Here is a 23,806-nt window from a genome sequence, read left to right on the forward strand (position 1 = left end):
GCAGGAACGGGGTACTGATTTTGGATGATCAGCTATGATCATATTGAATGGCGGTGCTGGCTCGAAGGGCTGAATGGCCTACTCCTGCACATATTTTTCTATGTTTCTCTGTCCTTAGTTTAGTTTAGTTTAGTTTAGTTTAGTTTAGTTTAGAGATACAGCATGAAAACAGGCCCTTAGAACCACTGAGACAGAACCAACCAGTGACTCCCGTACACTACCATTATCCTACACACTAGGGACAATTTACAATTTTTTTTACAAAAGCTAATTAATGTACAAACCTGTACATCTTTGTAGCGTGGGAGGAAAGCCGGGGAAAACCCACCTGGTCACGGGGAGAACATACAAACTCCATACAGACAGCACCCGTAGTCAGGATCGAACCCGGGTCTCTGGCGCTGTAAGGCAGCAACTCTACCGCTGTGCCACCCTTTGGTATAAATATCTCCAACAATTCAGCATCATCCAGCTGCATTGACACAATGGCTATGAAAACACACTTTTAGACTTTACAGATACAGAGTGGTAACAGGCTTTTCGGCCCACTGACCAGCAACCACCTAAAGCAACTAGGGACAATTTTACCGAAGCCAATTAACCTGCAAACCTGTACATCTTTGGGGTGTGGGAGCAAACCGGAGTATCCGGAGAAAGCCCACACCATCACAGGGAGAGCGTACATGCCTCAGGTCATTAGCAGCAGGGTAAATATGAAATCCTTAGCGTATTTCCTCCTTTCCTAATGAGGCTTCTTAAATATGGTCTTTAGGAAGATTAAAAGCCCTGTCCTATGGTACGAGTTCATTCCAAGAGCTCTCCCGAGTTAAAAAAAAAATCAAACTCGTGGTAAGCATGGAGAATGAACGTAGCGGGTACGTCGGAGCTCGGGGACGTCTCTTAGCGGCTCGTAACGGTAACGGCAGGTACCCGGGAAGACTCGCTAACGGCAGGTAAGCACAGGAAGATGCGTGAAGATTTTTCAACATGATGAAAAATGTCCACGAGGGCCCCGAGTACCAACGAGCGACCTTTTCGTAAAATCTCCGAGTTCGAATCAGGGCAAACTCGGGAGAGCTCTTGGGATGAACTCGTACCATGGGACAGGGCTTTAAAGAAGGGTCTCGACCCCAATACCACCGATCCATGTCCTCCAGAAATGCTGCCTGACCTGCTGAGCTACACCTCCACTTTGTGTCCTTTTGCGTGCGAACCGGCATCTGCTGTTCCTGGTTTCTACAGCGAGAGATAACATTAACTCTCACCGTTAATGAGATTAGTAAACACTGATGCTCAACATCTTCTAGACAAGTGGGTAACGTCTGTGGCGTCAGGATTAATGGATGGTTTATTTACAATCAAATGTGTATTTGGTTCTGTAGCAATCTCTAGATGTGTCTCTTAGTCTACAGTTTCTTAGCAATTCTGGCAAAACACCATCTGTTTAAGATATTCCTTCGAAGGTAGACACAGATAGCTGGAGTAACTCAGCGTGACATGCAGCACGTCTGGAGAGGAATGGGTGATGTTTCGGGTTAAGACGTTTCTTCAGACAGAGAGATATTCTTTCTCTTAGTTTAACTTAAGAGATACAGCATGGAAACAGGCTCTTCAGCACACCGAGTCCATGCTGACCATCGATCACCCGTTCCCACTGATTCTATCAAAGTCTGCCCACTTTCCCATCCACTTCCTACATGCTAGGGGCAATTTACAGAGGCCAATTAACCTGCAACCCCACACCTCTTTGGGATGTGGGAAAAAATAAGAGCAACCAAACAAAAATCCTTGCAGTCACGGGGAGTATATGCAAACTCAGTGCAGACAGCACCAGTGCTCAGAATCGAACCTGGATCTCTGATGCTATGAGGCAGCAACTCTACCAGATGAATCACTCTTTAGTTTGCGTTGGCAATTTTTTGTGTTGCATAAATTCATCGCCAATCATCCAAGGAAAGGAAAATAAAGTGTTGTAAGTTCCTAGTTATCGCCCAAATCATTTGCGGTTGGCAAAGATGCTCCCAATAGGAGAAACAAGTGCATAAATGTAGAGGCAATTTCCCTTGAATATTATGTTTAAAAATGAGGAATGAAAATCTTGTCTTCAAGTAACGCCTTATTGCATTAATCTTATACATTGGTACACGTGGCGATAATAAACCTAAACCCATTCCAGAGATGCTGCCTGACCCGCTGAGTTACTCCAGCACTTTGTGTCTATCCTCGGTGTAAACCAGCATCTGCAGTTCCTTCTTACACCTAAACAACCCATGCGTTGGAAGGAACTGCAGATGCTGGTTCACTCCGAAGATAGACACAAAATGCTGGAGGAACTCAGCGGGTCAGGCAGAATCTCTGGAGAAAAGGAATAGAAAAGGGAAAAACAAATCCAAAACTACTCCCCTAAAATACTTTGCACCATGCGGGGGGTGGGGGGGGGACATGATGCAGAAGTATTAAGGTATTGGACGGGCTAGATACAGGAAAAATGTTCCCCATGTTGGGGGAGTCCAGAACCAGAGGTCACTGTTTAAAAATAAGGGGAAGGCAATCTAGGACTGGGATGAGAAAAAACGTTTTCACCCAGAGAGTTGTGAATCTGTGGAATTCTCTGCCACAGAAGGCAGTGGAGGCCAATTCACTGGATGTTTTCATGAGAGAGTTAGAATTAGCTTTTGGGGCTAATGGAATCAAGGGATTTGGGGAGAAAGCAGGAACGGGGTACTGATTCCGGATGGCCATCCATGCTGGCTCAAAGGATCTAATGGCCTACTCCTGCACCTATGTTCTATGTTTCCATGTTTCCATGACATGAGAGGTTGTAAAAGGTGCCACGTGAATGTAAGTCCGTTCTTTTTAATGATTAGCAAAGGGGTTTGAATGAAAGAAAAATGTACCTACCAGTTCAACTCTTCCAAATCCTCCAACCCCCAGCGTGTCGATGATGTTAAAATCGCACAGCTTCAGGTTTGAGAAGAAGGCGGACTCGGCCTCATATCTAGATTTAGCCACATGAAAGAACGGAAACCTCTTAGTCGCGACGAGACAGCATTTTACCACAGGACCGCGGGACACCGCGAGCAAGCTGCTGCCAGCGGGTCCTTTATCTGGTGTTTTCTTATGTAAATCTACCACGTTCTAGTCCCGGCCGGCAGTCCAAATATATAAAATATGTCAATCCTGCAGGTCTGCCAAATCGGGGAAAATATTAATAGAGGAACCTGCTGGATATAATTCTGGAAAAGCGCTATCTGCCTAAGATTTTCTCTCTCACACCATCCACCCACGCTAAACACCATCTACATGAGTTAACCTACTGACCGACAGGAATGCATTGAAACAAGTGAAGCAGGCGAATGGCAATGGCAATTAATTGAGAAAGAAGCAGAGTGCCAGGATAGTCGTCCCATGTTATTGACGGTGCAGGAAGGAAGGAGGTGAATCTGTGGAATTCTCTGCCACAGAAGGCAGTGGAAGCCAATTTACTGGATGTTTTCAAGAGAGAGTTAGATTTAGCACTTTGGGCTAACGGAATCAAGGGATATGGGGAGAAAGTAGGAACTGATTCTGGATGATCAGCCATGACCGTATTGAATGGCGGTGCTGGCTCGAAGGCCCAAATGGCCTACTCCTGCACCTAATAACAGTCTATTATTATTATTGAACTATATCTGTTTATTTATTGTGTACATATGGTCTGCGGTCTATAACACTGAACTATTATCTTCCGTTTTTTACTATGTTTACATATTCCGTTGTGCTGCAGCAAGTAAGAATTTCATTGTCCTATCTGGGACACATGACAATAAAACCCTCTTGACTCTTGATTTTTTATGTTTCTATGAACTGCAGATGCTGGTTTAAACCGAAGATAGACACAAAAAGCTGGAGCCGCTCAGCGGGTCAGGCAGTGTCTCTGGAGAGAAGGAATGGGTGACGTCTCGGGTTGAGACCCTTCTTCAGATCTCGACTCGAAGTGTCACCTATTCCCGTTCTCCAGTGATGCATCCTGACCCGCTGAGTTACTCCAGCCTCTTGTGTCCGTGTTATTGAAGGTATTGAGGTCACTGTGCCCTGGAATATTTCACCACACTGAGTCATGTCTTTCGATGATTTTACTGGATTGGATGCAAAGCATATCTCTATTACCAGGCACACACACATGCCAACAAAGGAATTATTGAACTATTAAGCAGGTGATGATGCAAAGTTGGCAGAGAACCAAACAACTGGTTCTCTTTGCAAAGTGCAACATTGAAAAGCTACATTATTTTGCAGATATCTTAGCCCTCGAATTCATTCTCCATTTAATTAAGTTTAGTTTCGGGATACGGCGTGGAAACGGGCCCTTCAGTCCACCGCGTCCGCGCCGACCTGCGGTCCTCGTACAGGAGCGCTATCCGACACACGCCAGGGACGATTTACAATTTACAGAAGCCAAATTAACCTACAAATCTCTGAGTTTAGAAGGCTGAGGAGGGGATTTCATTGAAACATACCGGATAATGAAAGGTCTGCTTGGCGTGGATGTAGAAAATATGCTTCCATTCGTGGGAGAGTCTAGGACCAGAGGGCACAGCCTCAGAATAAAAGGATGTACCTTCAGAATGGAGATGAGGAGGAATTTCTTTAGTTCTTCGGTATCCTCCCACACTACAAAGACGTGCAGGTTTGCAGGTCGATTGGCTTGGTATAACTGACAATTGGCTCTAGTGTGTGTAGGATAGTATTAGTGGTCGGCACTGACTTGTTGGGCTGAAGGGCCTGTTTCCACACTGTACCGCGAAACTAAAATAAACCAAACTAAGTCTGAACAGCAATTTAAAACCAAAATTGCATATTCAACCTATTAGGAGGCGTTTAAACAGCTCAAGCAGCACTGGGAAGGGATTGTCAGCCTTCAACTGAGCATAAGTGTTATAAATGGGGGTGCTACAGAAAGTGGAATGGAATTTACAGTTCAATTGTTCGAAGTGTATTGTCAGAGATTCAGGAGACAAGGAGACACCCAGCAGCAGATTAAAGGATATCTATTCCTCAAAATGCAAACTAATGCTCTAAATGCAAGTCAGATACGCAACAACAGATTGCAGGAAATGAAGATCCCGGAAATTGACTCTACATTATATAGAAAAATTATGTAGCATCAATTAAAGTACACCAGTAGTCTGGTATATTGTACAAATTGAAGAATTTAACAGATTTAGTTTATTTGGTTATTATTGCTTTTTTGTTGTGTGCTTTCCAGTCAGCGAAAATACAATACTTGATTAAAATTAAGCCACCCACTGCGTTCAGATACAGGGCAATGGGACAGGGAATCGTGCAAAAAGGCAGCATGGCAGCTCAGCAGCCCCGGACCGATCCTGACTAAGGTGCTGTCTGTACGGAGTTTGTACGTTCTTCCTGTGACTGTGTGGGTTTTCTCTGGGTGCTCCAGTTTCCTCTCACACTCCAAAGTCGTACAGGTTTATAGCTTAATTGACTTCATTGAAAAAATGATTGTTTGAGAACAATTTATTCGAAGGCAGGGTTTGGCCCTTTTAAGAAAAGCTGTTAAATAAGTCAACCTGTGATGTATCCCTCCATCAATGATGTCCCACCTTTCACGTCTAGTCTAGTCTAGTCCAGAGCCACGGCATGGAAACAGGCCCTTCGGCCCACCAAGACCATGCTGACCATCGATCACCCGTTCACACTAGTTCTGTTATTCCGGTTTCGCATCCACTCTCTACACACAAGGGGACAATTTAAAGAGGGCCAATTAAACCTACAAACCTGCACGTCTTTGGGATGTGGGAGGAAACCAGAGCACCCGGAGTAAACCCACGTGGTCACAGGGAGAACGTGCAAACTCCACACAGACAGTACCCGAGGTTGTGTGTTCTGACTACTAAAGGATGTGAGTTCAAGACTCACTACAGAGCCAAACACCTGGCCTGGTTTATACTCCAGAGCTCCAGTGAGGTAATACTGTGCTGCCCAATGATGCCACCACTTGGATAAAAGATTAAACTGCTCACTCTGACAAACTACCATTGACTTCATCTATGCTTCAACTACTCTTCACGCTATCTTGGCCAAGCAGCCAACATAGAAACATAGAAAAATAGATGCAGGAGTAGGCCATTCGGTCCTTCAAGCCAGCACCGCCCATTCAATATGATCATGCCTGATCATCCAAAATCAGTACCCCTTCCTGCCTTCTTTCCATATCCCTTCATTCCGTTAGCACCAAGAGCTCTATCTAACTCTCTCTTGAAAACATCCAGTTAATTAGCCTCCACTGCCTTCTGTGGCAGAGAATTCCACAGATTCACAACTCTCTGGGTGAAAACGTTTTTCCTCATCTCAGTCCTAAGTAGCCTCCCCCTTATTCTTAAACTGTGACCCCTGGTTCTGGACTCCCCCAACATCGGGAACATTTTTCCTGCACCTAACCAGTCCAATCCCTTAAGAATTTTATATGTTTCTATAAGATCTCCTCTCATCCTTCTAAATTCCATGGAATATAAACCCAGTCAATCCATTCTTTCATCATATGTCAGTCCCGCCATCCCGGGTATTAACCTGGTGAACCCATGTTGCATCCACTCAATAGCAGTAGCCCTGCTCAACAGCCTAACGTCTGTAGCTTTCTTTTGCTCTGGTATTTTATTTAATTCTTCACATGTTTAAGTTGTAATGTATTCTTTTTTAATTGTCTCCTGTATATTGTTTTGTTACTTGTGAGGAAAACACCAAGGCAAATTCCTTGGCTAATAAAATATATTCAATTCAATTCAATTCAATTCAATTCAATTCAATTCAAGTGAAGCAGCATCCTTGGGCCAAAAGGAATGGTCGATATTTTGGGTTGAGACCCTGGGGTCACAGGGTTAGGGGAGAGAGATCAGTGTCTAGTTCCAGGGTTACAGAGGCAGGAAGGAAAGGTATTTGTGCCCTCTCCTGTATCCTGATGCGGGGTTTGAACCCAGAACATCGACCGTTTCTTTCCACCCACAGATAACGCTTGACCTGCTGAGTTCCTCCAGCAGAATGATTGGAGCTCCATTTCTACATCAACAGTGTCTCAGTTTAGTTTAGATTAGAGATACAGCATGGAAACAGGCCCCTCAGCCCACATCGACCGTTGACCATCCGTTTACACTATTTCTATGTTATCCCAAAGATAGACACAAAATGCTGGAGTTACACGCTGTTCGGCCGAACGCACTATGGGAACTACACTCGCCCCCCTGCAGGAACTATACATCAGGAGGTGCAACTCCAGAGCCAACAAGATCGTGGGGGACCCCTTCCACCCCAGCAACAGACTGTTCCAGCTGCTACGGTCAGGCAAACACCTCCGTTGCCATGCCGTGAAAACGGAGGATGAGAAGGAGTTTCTTCCCAGAGGCCGTCAGGACTGTAAACTCGTATCTCACCAGGGACTAACTTAACTGTACCAATTTACTGTGGTGTAGTGTCTTTCTAAAATTGCTGTTTTTTCTTTTTTTTCCTCCCACAAATATGTAATATGTGAATATGTGATTCTGTTCCATTCTTTTTTGTAGTTTTTTTTGCACAAGTCCGCGAGCATTGCCACTTTTCATTTCACTGCACATCTCGTATGTGTATGTGACGAATAAACTTGACTTGACCTACTCAGCGGCACAGGCAGCATCTCTGTAGAGTAGAGATGGGTGACGTTTCGGGTCGAGACCCTTCATCAGTCTGGCGGCTGAGTTACTCCAGCATTTTGTGTCTATCTTCGGTTTCAACCAACATCTACAGTTCCTTCCTGCATGCATGTCTTTGGGATGTGAGAGGAAACCGGAGCACCCGGAGAAAATCCTCGCAGTCACGGGGAGAACGTACAACCTCCGCACAGACAGCACCCCTGGTCAGGATCGAACCCGGGTCTCCGGCGCCAGTAAGGCAGCAACTGGACCTCTGTGCCACCGTGCTGTCCCAAACTGCCCTATAAAATGGGGAACTTATATAATGGAAAATGCAGAGGTTCTGAATAGCAAACGTATACAACACTGATATATGCAATGTTGAACACAATGTGATTAGTAGATTCATTAGTATGAGCCATAATTTCCTCATATTCTTTTTATGCATTTGTGTGTGTATTTTTCCATTTAGTATTTCTCTTGTGAGCAAGGTTTAGCTCCTTCTTTCAAAACAATAATTAGCGCTAATCAGTTGATTAAGTTGTACTTATGCGGAGGGTCTAATTTCTGTCCATCCCTGGAAGATAAGAAAATGCTCCATTTGTTTGGCAATCGTTCAATGTTGGTGCAAAGACTAATTAAACCCTTTCAGTTTGTGATCCATGTTGCCGAACCTGGAGGCACGTCATGGCACTTGATCTTAGCATTCGGCAGCAGAATATTGGCTTGCTTCAGTAGATGTTCGTCATGGCAACATCCCTCTCTGAAGGAGATATCAAAGCTGGCTGCTTGAATGGATCAGATGATTTCAATGTCGTTTGCGCCTTTGCTGTCTTTAAACGGGGGATATTTTAACCCAGTGTTGCAAGGTCTGGATGATCTATGGGTGGCACAGTGGCACGGCAGTGGAGTTGCTGCCTTACAGCGCCAGAGACCCGGGTTCGATCCTGACCACGGGTGCTTGTCTGTACGTTCTCCCCGGGACCTGCGCGGGTTTTGTCCGAGAACTTCGGTTTCCTCCCACACTCCAAAGCCGTACAGGTTTGCAGGTTAATTGGCTGGGTATAAATGTAAAAATTGCCCCTAGTGTCGGACAGTGTTACTGTGTGGGGATTGCTGGCCGGCGCTGACTCGGTGGGCCGAAGGGCCTGTTTCTGCACTGTATCTCTAAACAACTAAAATCGAGGGTGCATTGTAGCTTTTTAATGTCGATAACTTTGGCAGCGCCCTTTATGTGGCAACTATTTGTATCTCTAAAACTAAACTAAACTAAACTAAAGAGGCCGAATCACCTACAAACATGCATGTCTTTGGAGTGTGGGAGGAAGCCAGATCACCCGGTGAAAACCCATGCAGGAGAATATGCAAACTCCTTATAGACAGCACCCGTAGTCAGGATGGAACTCGGGACTCTGGCGCTGTAAGGCAGCAACTCTACTGCTGCACCACCGTGTCACCCTCAAGTAGGAGAGGCAGCATCAGGTCAGATACCTCCATGTCACTTGGTGCCCGAGCGGCTGAGTATTCCCAGTATTTTTTTGTCCTACATTAAAAATCTAGGCCATGCAGTATTTTACTTGGGAAAAGGAAGATGAGTTAAGGTCACTGCAATCCATTTCCATGTGCTGTAAATGTGACAGTTTTGGCTCAGCCCAGCACTGTGCCAGATGGTAGTTCTCCACAGCGTTATGTCTTCTCACAGCTCATTGTGCGGGTCCACCCATGAAAAATGAGGCTCATAAAACTCGTGGAAGTGTGCCCTGGTTGGAATCATCAATTTCCCAAGAGGAGAGGAGATAAACGGGGAGGAATTTGATTTCAAACCAGGATTCAGTGCAAGAAGCAAAAGGAGCGATGAGGATATACTATGGGTGGCAATGCTGGTTTATACCGAAGGTAGACGGCAAAGTGCTGGAGTAACTCAGCGGGTCAGGCAGCATCTCTGGAGAAAAAGGACGAGTGGTGTTTCGGGTCAGTTTTCGAACACTTCAATCGGAAGAAGCGTCCCGTCCCTAGACTTCACCCATCCCTTCTCTCCAGAGATGCTGCCTGACCCGCTGAGTTACTCCAGCATTTTGTGTCCAATGTGGAAATACTATCCTGTTACCATTGTTAATGAGGAAAGGCAACCCTTCCATGCCCTCTAGAAACACTGCTTGACCCGCTGAGTTATGCCCCTGTCCCACTTAAGAAACCTGAACGGAAACCTCTGGAGACTTTGTGCCCCACCCAAGGTTTCCGTGCGGTTCCCGGAGGTTTTTGTCAGTCTCCCTACCTGCTTCCACTACCTGCAACCTCCGGCAACCACCTGCAACCTCCAGGAACCGCACGGAAACCTTGGGTGGGGCGCAAAGTCTCCAGAGGTTTCCGTTCAGGTTTCCTAAGTGGGACAAGGGCATTACTCCAGCACTTCGCATATTTCTTTTTTGGTAAACCAGCATCTGCACTTCCTTGTGTCTAATAGATCAATGTGTTTTTTCCCTTTTAAGTATCAACTAGAATTGAATTTCTTTATTCTTTATTTGTCATTCAAAAACAAGTTCGAACAACATTTTGTTAATAACTAAAAGCAGATGGGTTGAAAAGGCAAATGCAAAGATAGATCTAAATATTTCTAAAGATCTAACAATTAATTCTTCTGTTGCAATACTGTGCTCTTCCAGGTTACCAGATGACAGGGAAACGTTTGCAAAATTAATCTTTGCAAGCAAGGGGAGTAAGAGGAAGAAAAGGAGGAAAAAAATAAAACAGGAAGACAGAAGACAGAAAGAACTGCAGATATTTAGTTTAGTTTAGTTTCGAGATGCAGCGCGGAAACAGGCCGTTCGGCCCACCGAGTCTGCGCCGACCAGCGATCCTCGCAGACTTACACTATCCTACACACACTAGGGACAATTTACATTTATACCAAGCCAATTAACCTACAAACCTGTATGTCTTTGGAGTGTGGGAGGAAACTGGAGACCTCGGAGAAAACCCATGCTGGTCACGGGGAGAACGCACAAACTCCGTACAGACAAGCACCCGTAGTCGGGATGGAACCCGGGTCTCTGGCGCTGTGAGGCAGCGACTCTACCGCTGTGCCACTGTGCCGCCCAGATGCTGGAATCGGCTGTAGAACGCAGAGTACTGATGTAACTCAGCGGGCTAGGCAGCATCCCTGGAGGACATGGAGAGGTGGCGTTTTGGGTCGAGAGACAGGCAAAAAGCTGGAGTAACTCAGCGAGTCAGGCAGCATCTCTAGAGAAAATAAATCGGTGACATTTCAGGTCGAGACTCCTTCTTCCGTCTTCGGTTTAAACCAGCAACTGCAGTTCCTGCCAACGCGTTTAGTGTCGAGACGCTTGTTCAGACGAAATGTGTCGGAAGGAACTGCAGATGCTGGTTTCAACCGAAGATAGACACAGAAAGCAGGAGTAACTCAGCGGGACAGGCAGTATCTCTAGAGAGAAGAAATGGGTAATGTTTCGATTTGAGACCCTTCTTCAGACTGGTTAGGGATAAGGGAAACGAGAGATATAGGCGATAATGGCCTATTTCCTTTATCATCCTTACTTTTTTTGCATATCTTTCATTCATTGTTCCTAATCTCTCCGCATCATCGTCTATATCTCTCGTTTCCCTTATCCCTGACGAATCTTAAGAAGGGTCTTGACCCGAAACGTCACCCATTCCTTCTCTCCAGAGTTGCTGGTTGTCCCGCTGAGTTATTGTGGTTCATCCTTCTTCGGACATCAGACTTCAGTGTCTGAAAAAGGGTCCCGACCCGAAACATCACCTATCCATGCCCTCCAGAGGTGCTGCCTAACCCACTGAGTTACTCCAGCACTTTGTGTTCTCCACTGACTAGTAATTATGCTCAGTGTTGAATGTGCTATTCTCAGTACTGCCAACAGAGGGCGAGATTGTACTGGATTTCAATAGATTCACAAATCATTATGAATGTAGATTCACTTGAGATTATTTTTGTTTCATCTGTTGATTAAAATGTACAAATAATGAGCGCCGCAAGTGATGTAGAAAACCATGGAAACCAATAGCACGTGGGAATGCCACAGGTGGGGGGTGGGGGGGGGGGGGGGGGGGGGGGGGGGGGGGGGGGGGGGGGATAAGTTCTTTATCTTAACATCAACAGGGAGAAAATGAGATTGAACCTGATGAATCCAGAGACAAAAAGTATTTGATCCTGTGCAACACACACGTCATTCTGGGCACCATGTTATAGGATAGATGTTGTCCAGCTGGAAAGGGTGCGGAGAAGATTTATGAGGATGTTTCCGGGACTAGAGGGTCTGAGCTACAGGGAGAGGTTGAGTAGACTGGGTCTCTATTCCTTGGAGCACAGGAAGATAAGGGGTGATCTTATAGAGTTGTGTAAAATCATGAGAGGAATAGATCGGGTAGATGACAGAGTCTCTTGCCCAGAGTAGGGGAATCGAGGACCGGAAGACATAGGTTTAAGCTGAAGGGGAAAAGATTTAATAGAAACCTGAGGGGTAACTTTTTCACACGGAGGGTTGTGGGGGTATGGAATGAGCTGCCAGAGGAGGTAGTTGAAGCAGGGATTATCCCAACGTTTAAGAAACAGTGAGACAGGTACATGGATAGGGCTGCTTTGGAGGGATATGGACCAAACGCGGGCAGGTGGGACTAGCGTAGCTGGGCCGGAGTGGGCAAGTTGGGCCGAAGGGCCAGTTTCCATGCTATATGACTCTATGACTCTAATGGGGTAAAGGTATCACGATGGCCCACATAAAACCTTTCAGCCATTATAAACCAGTTGCCACAGTACAAAATTGCAATGTGTTCAGATACTGTATACACATATACAATGCACATATACACCATAGAAGGCATAGTGTCTTGTTGGATCACAGCTTGGTATGGGAACAGTTAAGTGGGACCCAATGGGTCCCGCTTAGTCGAGTAGAAACATGTAAGATTCTTAAAGAATTGGACAGACTAGATGCAGGACAAAAGTTCCCGGTGTTGGGGGAGTCCAGAACCAGGGGTCACAGTTTAAGAATTAGGGGTAGGCCATTTAGGACTGAGATGAGGATAAACTTTATCACTCAGAGAGTTGTGAATCTGTGGAATTCTCTGCCAGATAAGGCAGTGGAAGCCAATTAACTGGATGTTTTCAAGAGAGAGTTAGATATAGCTCTTAGGGCAAACGGAATCAAGGGATATGGGGAGGAGGCAGAAACAGGGTACTGATTGTGGATGATCAGCCATGATCATAGTGAATGGCGGTGCTGGCTCGAAGGGCCAAATGGCCTACTCCTGCAACTATTGTCTATGTTTCTATGAATGGCCTAACTCTACTCCTATCACCTATAAATACTTTATTTGTTCGCATGTCAAAAGCCCCATTTGATAAGGTGCCGCTTTTTGTACATTTCGTGGAACGGGATGTTAATTACAGAAGTCCATTCAAGCCGAGATCTTCAGTATGTTGGTGAATTTAATATAATTTTCCATCCAGGTTACCAAGAGCAGAACCGTTCACCATTCAGAGATGGGTTTTTTTGCAATATCTTTTCAATAGACTCGCTTATGAAACACCCACAGCCTGCAGTCAGCTATGCTTGGAGATGGAGAACAATCACGTTATTATGCATTCAAACGGGTTTCACAATGGTGAAATAATTTTTTTACAGAATCGAGATCATGCTGCAGTTCAACATCTGAATAAGGTATTTGAATAAATCTGTTTTGCGGCATGAAAGGTTTGATTCGAGGCATTGTCTTAATTCCCAGTCTTTATCCAAACCCTGGTAACTATGGCATCATCTTCAATTATTAATTTTTGTTTTCTTGTCACCCTTGTGATATGCTAAGGAACTATGTTGTGACATGAAAAGCTATTGTTTGAGGGAATGGATTACTAATGGTGGGGCTAAGATCAAGCGTATTTTAATTCCATACAAACATAGAGTCTTACAGAGCGGAAACAGGCTCTTCGGCCCAACTTGCCCACCCCGGCCAACATCTCCGTCCTGCCTGCGCTTGCCGCATATCCCTCTAAACTTTACATATCCCTTTATTTGTATGAGTTTGCAAATGAAATTCTTCATATTATTTGTGGAATTCCCTGCCACAGAGGGCAGTGGAGGCCAAGTCACTGGATGGATTTTAGAGAGAGTTAGATAGAGCTCTAGGGGCTAGTGGAATCAAGGGATATGGGGAGAAGGCACGCACGGGTTATTGATTGGGGACGATCAGCCATGATCACAATGAATGGCTCGAAGGGCCGAATGGCCTCCTCCTGCACCTATTTTCTATGTTTCTATGTCTATGTTTCTATATGTTCTATACCAGTCTAAATGTATTCTAAACATTGTGATAGTCACCACCTCAACTACGTCCTCCAACAGCTCATTCCATACACCCATCACCCTTTGCATGACAAAAGTTACCCCTCAGATTCCTATTAAATCTTTTCCCGCTCACTTTAAACCTATGTCCTCTGGTCCTTGGTTCCCCTACTCTGGGCAAGAGACTCTGTGCGTCTAACCGATCTATTCCTCTCATGATTTTATACATCTCTATAAGTTCACCCCTCATCCTCTTGCACTCCAAGGAATAGAGGTCTAGCTTGCTCAACCTCTCCCTATAGCTCACACCCTGTGCGTCAAATAGTGGGCACAGCCCAGACCATCTCATAGAAACATAGAAACATAGAAATTAGTTGCAGGAGTAGGCCATTCAGCCCTTCGAGCCTGCACCGCCATTCAATATGATCATGGCTGATCTTCCAACTCAGTATCCCGTACCTGCCTTCTCTCCATACCCCCTGATCCCCTTAGCCAGAAGGGCCACATCTAACTCCCTCTTAAATATAGCCAATGAACTGGCCTCAACTACCCTCTGTGGCAGAGAGTTCCAGAGATTCACCACTCTCTGTGTGAAAAAAGTTCTTCTCATCTCGGTTTTAAAGGATTTCCCCCTTATCCTTAAGCTCTGACCCCTTGTCCTGGACTTCCCCAACATCGGGAACAATCTTCCTGCATCTAGCCTGTCCAACCCCTTAAGAGATTCTATAAGATCCCCCCTCAATCTTCTAAATTCTAGCGAGTACAAGCCGAGTCTATCCAGTCTTTCTTCATATGAAAGTCCTGACATCCCAGGAATCAGTTTGGTGAACCTTCTCTGCACTCCCTCTATGGCAATAATGTCCTTCCTCAGATTTGGAGACCAAAACTGTACGCAATACTCCAGGTGTGGTCTCACCAAGACCCTGTACAACTGCAGTAGAACCTCCCTGCTCCTATACTCACAAACCATTCTCCCTTCTATTGATTCCATTTGCACCTCACGCTGCCTCGGCAAGGCCAGTAGCATAATATCAAGGACGAGTCGCACCCTGTCCACTCCATCTTCTCCCCTCTCCCATCAGGCAAAAGGTATAGAAGTGTGAAAACGCACACCTCCAGATTTAGGGACAGTTTCTTCCCAGCTGAATCATCTTCATGCAACTGAATCACCCTACCACAACCAGAGAGCAGTGCTGAACACCTAGCTATCTCTTTGGTGACCCTCGGACTATCCTTGATCGGACTTTGCTGGCTTTGACTTGCACTAAACGTTATTCCCTTATCATGTGTCTATACACTGTAAATGGCTCAATTGTAATCATGTATTGTCTTTCTGCTGACTGGACAACACGCAACAAAAGATCTTCATTGTACCTCAGTACATGTGACAATAAACTGAACTCACTAACTACCCAACCTATTTCCCCTCATGTTTGTGATTTCTTGTAGGTTTTCTTGTGAATCAATAATTCCTCTATCTGGCGGTGGACAACAATGGGTGTTTTACCACTACAGGCAAAGGACCACAAATACTTTGTTCAAATAGCCATTTGTTATGGATGAACAAGGACAGCCAAAACGAATAGACTCCAAAGGCCACAACATGCCCACAGATGGTTTCCAGATATTTTCAGCTCTGACGCTACTGGCTAGCGATCAAGATCATAAGTCACAGAGATAGGAGTAAAATTGGGCCATTCGGCCCATGAAGTCTACTCCGCCATTCAATCATGGCTGATCAATCTCTCCCATCCTAACCCCATTCTCCTGCGTTCTCCCCATAAACTGATGACACCCGTACTAATCAAGAATCCATCCTTAAATACATCCACTGACTTGGCCTCCACAGCCTTCTGTGCCATGGAATTCCACAGATTCACCACCCTCTGTCCAAAGAAGTTCTTCCTCATCTTCTTCATAACAGAGCGTCCTTTCATTCTGAGGTTATGACCTCTAGTCCTAGACTCTCCCACTAGTGGAAACATCCTCTCCACATCCACTCTATCCAAGCCTTTCACTATTCTAGACCTGAAAGATTACTATATATTTTTTTCGCCACAGTTTACAGATATCCAGACACAGAATTGCTGGAGTAACTCAGGGGGTCAGGCAGCATCTCAGCAAAAAAAGGAACAGGTGACGTTTCGGCTCGAGAAACTTCGAAGGATCTAACCCAGATCTCCGACCCTGTAAGGCAGCAACTCTATCGCTGTGCCACTGTGCCTAAAAGTATGGTAGGGCTGCTGCCTCAGAGCGCCAGGTGCAATCCTGACCTAAGGTGCTGTCTGTATGGTGTTTGCACATCCTCCCTGTGACCACGTGGGTTTTCTCCATGTGCTCCGGTTTCCTCCCATATTCCAAAGATGTGCATGTTTGTAGGTTAATGGGCTTCTGGGCATTGCTCCTAGTGTTTAGTTTAGAGACATTGAGCGGAAACAGACCCACCGTGTCCGCGCCGACCAACGACCCCCACACATTAACACTATCCTACACACACTAACACTATCCTACACACAATTTACACATACACCAAGCCAATTAACCTACAAACCTGTACGTCTTTTGAGTGCGGGAGGAAATCGAAGATCTCGGAGAAAACCCACGCAGGTCATGGGGAGAACGTACAAACTCCGTACAGACAGCACCCGTAGTTGGGGTCGAACTGGGGTCTCCGGCGCTGCAAGCGCTGTAAGGCAGCAACTAAACTGCTGCACCACTGTGGCCGCCCAGTGTGTAGGATGCTATAGTGGGATCACATAGAACTAGTGTACCGGTGATCGATGCCTGGCACGGACTTACGCAGTTTCCACACTGTTTCATAAACTAAATTAAAACTCTCTTGACTCTTGAATTGCAGATGCTGGAATCTTGAGCAAAACACAATTGTGTGGAGAAACTCAACGGGTCAGGCAGCATCTGAGGAAGGAATGGACAAACGACGTTTCGGTTCGGGACTCTTCTTCAAACTGATTGTAGCGGGGGCGGGGGGGGGGGGAAGCTTTTTTTTGCCTGCTAGTCAGCGGAAAGTCTACACATAATTGCCAGCGAGCCATCCACAGTGTACAGATGCAGGATAAAGGGAATAATGTTTAGTGCAAGATAGATCTCCCCTTGTCACATCTAGGACCACATCTACTTGACCCATTATCTTTGCTTTTCTCCGCAGATGCTGACTGATTTGGTGAGCATTTCCTGCCAAAACTTAAAGAGATGATTCTTTGAGGGAGACATGGTTAGTAAACACTGAGATTAAGCGAGATGAATTGGTTTATTTGAAAGATGCAATGAGATAGACTGAATCGTTAAACAGAGGATTAGAGCATGATTAGATAGAGCCATTAGATAGAGACAGAGTAAACTGTTATCAATTAGAAAGACTGGGGTATCTGAGGCGCTAAACAAAGACATAAAATAAGATAGACAATGTAGAAATAATGAACTGCAGATCTTGGTTTAGAGAAAAAGACAGAAAATGCTGGACTTCAGAGCTTGAAGAAGGGTCCCGACCCAAAACTTTGCCTATCCATGTTCACCTGGGATGTTACCTGACCCGCTGAGTAGGGTTTCGGCCCGAAACGTTGCCTATTTCCTTCGCTCCATAGATGCTGCTGCACCCGCTGAATTTCTCCAGCTTTTTTGTGTGCTACAGGTGCACAACCTTTTATCCGAAAGCCTTGGGACCATACACTTGTCGGATTTCGGACATTTTCGGATTTCCGAATGGAAGATTTTTAGCGTAGATTAGGTAGGTAGCGCGGGCGGCTTGAAAAGTCTGGAGCGACTGCCTCCTCCCCGGAGACCGGGGAATCATTGTAAATCATTACATAAATGTTAGTCAGTTAGTTTGGAGGGATTTTATGTGGTGGTGGTGGTGGGGGGGGGGGGTGAGTGGGTAAAGGGGGAAACTTTGATTCTTAGTCTCCTACCTGGTCGGCGACTCCCAACATCGCGGAGCCGGTGGCTCCGTCCAGCCGCGGGCGGCGCCGGTTGTAGCTCCGACCCCGGCAACTCGACCCCTGGCTGCGAGGCGCTCCAAATCCAGCGCCGCCCGCAGCCCCCAGCTCCGCGAACGTTGGGAGAAGGCGGCCTCAGCGCCCTGGAGCTTACCGCACAGCGACCCGGTAAGGCATTGCCCGCTTCCCGCTGGTATCCCAGCACTGCGACGCCGCCGACTCCAAACATTTGCGGAGCCTCGCAGCCAGGGGTAGAGTTGCCGGGGTCGGAGCTACAACCGGCGCCGCCCGCAGCCCCAGCTGGGAGTTGGCGACCACAGCGCGGCGGAGCTTACTAAACGGCGACCCGGTAAGGCATTGACAGCTCCCCGCCTCTCCGACCAGGTAGGGGACTAAGAATTAAAGTTTACCCCTTCAACCCCCCCCTTCACATAAAAGTCCTCCAAACTAACTGACTAACATTTAAGCAATGATTTACAGATGTTTAAGTGTCTCCCCGGTCTCCGGGGAGGAGGCAGCCGCTACAGTAGTACAGACCTGGGTTGACCGTGGGTCGTTTCGGATCATGTTTGGCGCCAAACGTGAGCTTTGGTGTGCAGACGACATCCTGGAAAAAATGGCCGGTTTTCGGAGTTTTTCGGTTTCCGGAACACCGGATAAAAGGTTGTGCACCTGTACTGAGTTTACTGTTTAGTTTATACTGTTTAGAGATACAGCGCGGAAACAGGCCCTTTTGCCCACCGGGTTCGCAACGACCAGCGATCCCCGCACATTAGACAATGGACTTTAAACAATAGGTGCAAGAGTAGGCCATTCGGCCCGTCGAGCCAGCACCGCCATTTAATGTAATCATGGGTGATCATCCACATTCAGTACCCCGTTCCTGCCTTCTCACCATATGTCCTGACTCCGCTATCTTTAAGAGCGCTATCTAACTCTCTCTTGAAAGCACCCAGAGGATTGGCCTCCACTGCATTCTGAGGCTTCTAATGCTATCCTACACACTCTGGGGACAATTTTACACTTATATCGAGTCAATTAACCTACAAACCTGCACGTCTTTATAGTGTGGGAGGAAACCGAAGATCTCGGAGAAAACCCAAGCAGGTCATGGGGAGAACGTACAAACTCCGTACAGACAGCACCCGTAGTCGGGATTGAACCTGGGTCTCTGGCGCTGCAAGTGCTGTAAGGCAGCAACTCTACCGCTGCGCCACCGTGCCATTGCTCCAAAGAGTTACTCAAGCACTTTGTGTTCTTTGTTTGAAAGGTAGGCTGTATGTTCAACCTATAAACAGGCAAATATCTTCTCCAGTGCTAAAACCAATTTCCTCCATCTGCAACTTCCTCCGCCTCTGTCATACCCCATCCTCTTGTGAAACACGCCACCACTAACTTCACATTCAATGGCCAGCCTACCAACCCGCATACCCATTGAAGTTGAGCTTAACTCAAGTTCTGCTGCCCACTTGGACAGCACAGTGGAGGGACACTGGCTCCACGGTAGAGTTGTTGCATCACAGCGCCGGGTTCAATCCTGACCACAGGTGCTTGTCTGTACGAAGTTTGTACGTTCTCCCCACGACCTGCTTGGGTTTTCTCCGAGAATTTCGGTTTCCCCCCACGCTCCAAAGACGTACAGATTTGTAGGTTAGTTGGCTTGGTATGAATGTAAAATTTTCCCAAGTGTGTGTAGGGCAGTGTTAGTGTGTGGGGATCCAAATACGTAGTTACCGTAATTGGCGTGGTTATAAATGTAACATTGTGCCAAGTGTGGGTAGGGCAGTGCTAGCATGTGCGGGTCGCTGGTCGGCGCGGACATGCTGGGCCGAAGGGCCTGTTTCCATGCTGTATCTCTAAACTAAAATTCCTTGTTACATTCAAGAACATCTTTTTATTTCAGCACAGAGTCACTAGACGTCAGTATCCCCAACCTTGTGGAAGATGGAGTTCACGATATCCATCATCATTTCAGTGATGGATTGTTGCCTGCTTTCACTTCTAAATGGACTAATTCTAAGATCTTGGCACAATTGATTTGTGTTAAGAACCGCCTTCATGTCTAGTGCTCTCATTATTCTTTCATCTCATCCTGAACTTTGTGCGACCCCTTTATCTACTCATTTTACACTTGTCACAACAGTACATGACACAAATCTGATTCTCGACACACAAGAGGAATTACCAATTGATCCAATCATTGTAAATGTCCAAACAATGCGTTATCGGTTTTAAAGATTTCTTTTTAGTTTAGAGATACAGCGCGGATAGAGGCCCTTCGGCCCACCGAGTCCAGCGATCCCCGTACATTAAGACTATCCTGCACGCACTAGGCGCAATGGTACATTTATAACCCAACCAATTAACTACGTCTTTGGAGTGTGGGAGGAAACCGAGGAACCCGGAGAAAACCCAGGCAGGTCACGGGGAGGAACGTACAAAACTCCCCACGGACAGCGCCCGTAGTCAGGATCGAACTAAGAAAGGTGAAACACTCAAGGGATTGCTGATACAATCCCTGATGGGAAACGGCAAGGTAGTCAGACCAGACACGAAGGATATATATTTTGAAAGGCAACCAAAATGTAGCGTGAATGGGAATAAATTACATGAATGACAGCAAATGGGTAATTGTCTCAAAAAGCCAGCTTGAGTACAAAGGGTTACATGTTCCGGGCACAGATCAAGTGTTTTCACTAGCACCGTATCACAAAACACAAAAGAGTAAACAGCTCTGTCGACACAAAAGAACTGCAGATAATTCAAGCATCAATTGTACAATTCAGCTTTTACTTTTCATGATAATCAGCACTCTTGTATATCCTACACAGTGTTGATGCTTTGGGAATAGGCAAGACATGCTTAGTTTAGTTTAAGGTGGACAAAAATGCTGGAGAAACTCAGTGGGTGAGACAGCAACTATGGAGCGAAGGAATAGGTGACATTTCGGGTCAAGACCCTTCTCCAGCATTTTTGTCTACCTTCGATTTTTCCAGAATCTGCAGTTCTTTCTTAAACACTTCGTTTTGTTTAGTTGAGGGATCTGCAGTCATGATCGAACCCGCCAGGATCTCTGGCGCTGTAAGACAGCAACTCTACCGCTGCACCACCGGGCAGGATCTGCCCCTCTGCTCTTTCCTGATACTATTCCATTGTATTTCCTTTTTGGATATCTGTCGACTTCCCTTCTGAAAGTTACCATTGGAATTCACGTCCATCGCTTTTAGTTTCTATTTAGTTTTAGAGAATCAGCGCGGAAACAGGCCCTTCGGCCCACCGAATCCGCAACGGCCAGCGATTCCCACACATTAACACTATCCGACACACACGAGGGACAATTTACAGTTTTACCGAGCTGCAAACCTGTACGTCTTTGGAGTGTGGGAGGAAACCGAATATCTCGGGGAAAACCAACGAGTGTCACGGGGAGAACGTACAAACTCCGTACAGAAAAGCACCTGTAGTCGGGATCGAACCTGGGTCTCTCTAGCGCTGTAAGGCAGCAACTCTACCGCTGCGCCACCGCTTTTTAAATGTTATCTTGCTGCTCATCCACCGGCCACTGATGGCAATCATAGTTAAAATCAACTTCAAGAACATGAACAATTGACATACTTAGCTTTAGCTTCAGCATCTTCGTAAGCTTTGTTCGACACGTCTTCAAGGCCTCCAATTAGGTGTTTGAATGAACTGTAACAATCAGAACACAGTTTCAGCGAAAAAATATTCTTTAGCAATTAAGGCTCAAAATTGTTCTGTGGTTCGACGGCACTTTGCTGCCAACATCTCAACATATACAATGGGGCAGAATAAAAAATGCTGGAAACCTAGCAGGTCAGAGAGCATCTGCGGAGGGACTAGATAGGTCACATCTCAGGTCTGGACCCTTCTATGCACTCGAGTGCATACACATTTATATATGTGGACAGACATGTTACTTTCTTGCGATGGAATGCATTTCAATTGAAATTTAAATTGTTCTGTCAGTACAAAACAAATGCAGATAATTTGTTAAATTATTTGTTAAATTCCAGCATCAATTGTGCAGTTCAGCCTTTACTTTAACCGGGTTCGATCCTGACTACGGATGCTGTCTGGATGGAGTTTGTACGTTCTCCTTGTGACAGCGTGGGTTTTCTCTGGGTACTCCGGTTTCCTCCCACACTCCAAAGACATTGAGGTTCGTAGGTTAATTTGGTTTGGTAAATTTGTTGATTGTCCCTAGTGTGTAGGATAATGCTAATGTATGGGGTGATCGCTGGTCGTTGTGGTGCCGGTGGGCCGAAGGACCTGTCTCCGTCGCTGTATGTCTAAAGTCTACAGATGCTGTAAGGTAGATTTTTCAGCGAAATAAGCCTCTTTGGACATGATTCCTTAGACACCTAGTATTTAATTGTGCTGCTAACAGCCATATTTGCTGAGTGTTTACGTTTCTTCTTAAAGGTCGTCACATAGGTGTCAAATAGCTTTAAACATGAAGATTACACTTGCTCTTAGGGATATTGTTGTATAGACTCTTTAAGGGATCATATCAAATTTAACAGACGCTATAATAGTGGAAGGAAAAACATGCAGTAATTTGGCCTGTTCTCATTGGGAATTACTTTTGCCCTTCAACAGTATTGTTTGCAGCACAGGCACTAAGTAATCCAATCGATAATGCAGATTGGATGTACAGGAAGTTTAGTTTATTTTATTTTAGAGATATGGCAAGAAAACAGGCCCTTCGGCCCACTTAGTCCACACCACCACTACTAGTTCTATCCTACACACTGGGGACAACTTACAGAAGCCAATTAACCTGTAAAACCTGCACGTCTTTAGAAGGCGGAGCACCCGGAGAAAATCCAGGCGGTCACAGGGAGAATGTACAAACTCCATATGGACAGCACCCATATAGTCAGGATCGAACCCGGTTCGTTGGGGCTGCGAGGCAGCAACTCTACCTCTGTGCCAGTGTGCAAGAGAGGGGACTGCACAGTGTCAGAGACTCAATCTAATGCTTCAACCGAGCTCCGCAGGCAGAAAGCCCATGGGGAATGCATGGAACATTGGTTTCACATCAGACCCTGTCAATGCGCTTAAGTGGCTTAAATAAAATGGATGGCGTGCAACACTACTCGTTACATCTCTGGAATGTCAAAGCTCGAGGGGAGATTTGATAAAAGTACTGTATATAAAATTATAAAGGCAGTCAGAAACTTTATCCCAGGGAGGCAATGGTCAACACTATTGGGCATGGCCATGAGGTCTTCTTATTGAGTCCACGTCACAAGATTAGAACTTGTTCAGCCAGAGCACATCTCGGCATCTGCTCACTAGGGCATCTTGCGCTACTTATGCTTCCTGTGCTTGGTGGTGGAGAGATTGGTGGAAACAAGGCCGCGACGTGAACGCTCTTTCCTTGACCCCGGGCCATGAGGTGAGTGTGGGGAAGTTTAAGGGAGGAATCCAAGAATTATTCTCTGTAAATTTGTTCTATCTGAGACATATGACAATAAAACACTCTTTGCAAGAATGATCCCAGGAATGAGTAGGATTAACCTATGATGAGCGTTTGCCGGCACCGGGCCTGTACTCGCTGAGGTTTAGAAGAATGAGGGGGGAGACCTAATTGAAACACTCGGAATAGTGAAAGGCATGGATAGAGTGGATGCAGAGAGGATGTTTCCACTGGTGGGAGAGTCTAGGACCAGCGGACCTAGACTCTCCCACTACAGCACAAACATTGTGAGCCGAGGGACCTGTTCCTGTGCTATACTGTTTTATGTTCTTTGTTCTGTTATTATTTATTCCAGGTGAGGCTGAGGTCCATGTGCATCTCCTCTGACCTCGTCAACCATCCAGATGTGGCCTCCATTTTTGCTCCCCACCC

The 23,806-nt window shown here is 45.9% G+C and overlaps 1 protein-coding gene across 1 annotated transcript in view; it reads right to left on the reverse strand.

Moving 5' to 3' along the window:
- The window catches only part of prkg1b (protein kinase cGMP-dependent 1b), a 367,427-nt gene that overhangs the window by 33,699 nt on the left and 309,922 nt on the right, over positions 1-23,806 (reverse strand). Inside the window, exons 9-10 of the mRNA XM_055647248.1 lie at positions 21,547-21,621; positions 2,902-2,998 (exon numbers count right to left, since the gene is read on the reverse strand). Coding sequence (XP_055503223.1) covers positions 2,902-2,998; positions 21,547-21,621 — 172 coding nt within the window. The remainder of the gene's footprint in view (positions 1-2,901; positions 2,999-21,546; positions 21,622-23,806) is intronic.

The sequence above is a fragment of the Leucoraja erinacea genome, chromosome 15 (genome assembly GCF_028641065.1).
Source record: "Leucoraja erinacea ecotype New England chromosome 15, Leri_hhj_1, whole genome shotgun sequence".
NCBI classification, from domain to species: domain Eukaryota; kingdom Metazoa; phylum Chordata; class Chondrichthyes; order Rajiformes; family Rajidae; genus Leucoraja; species Leucoraja erinaceus.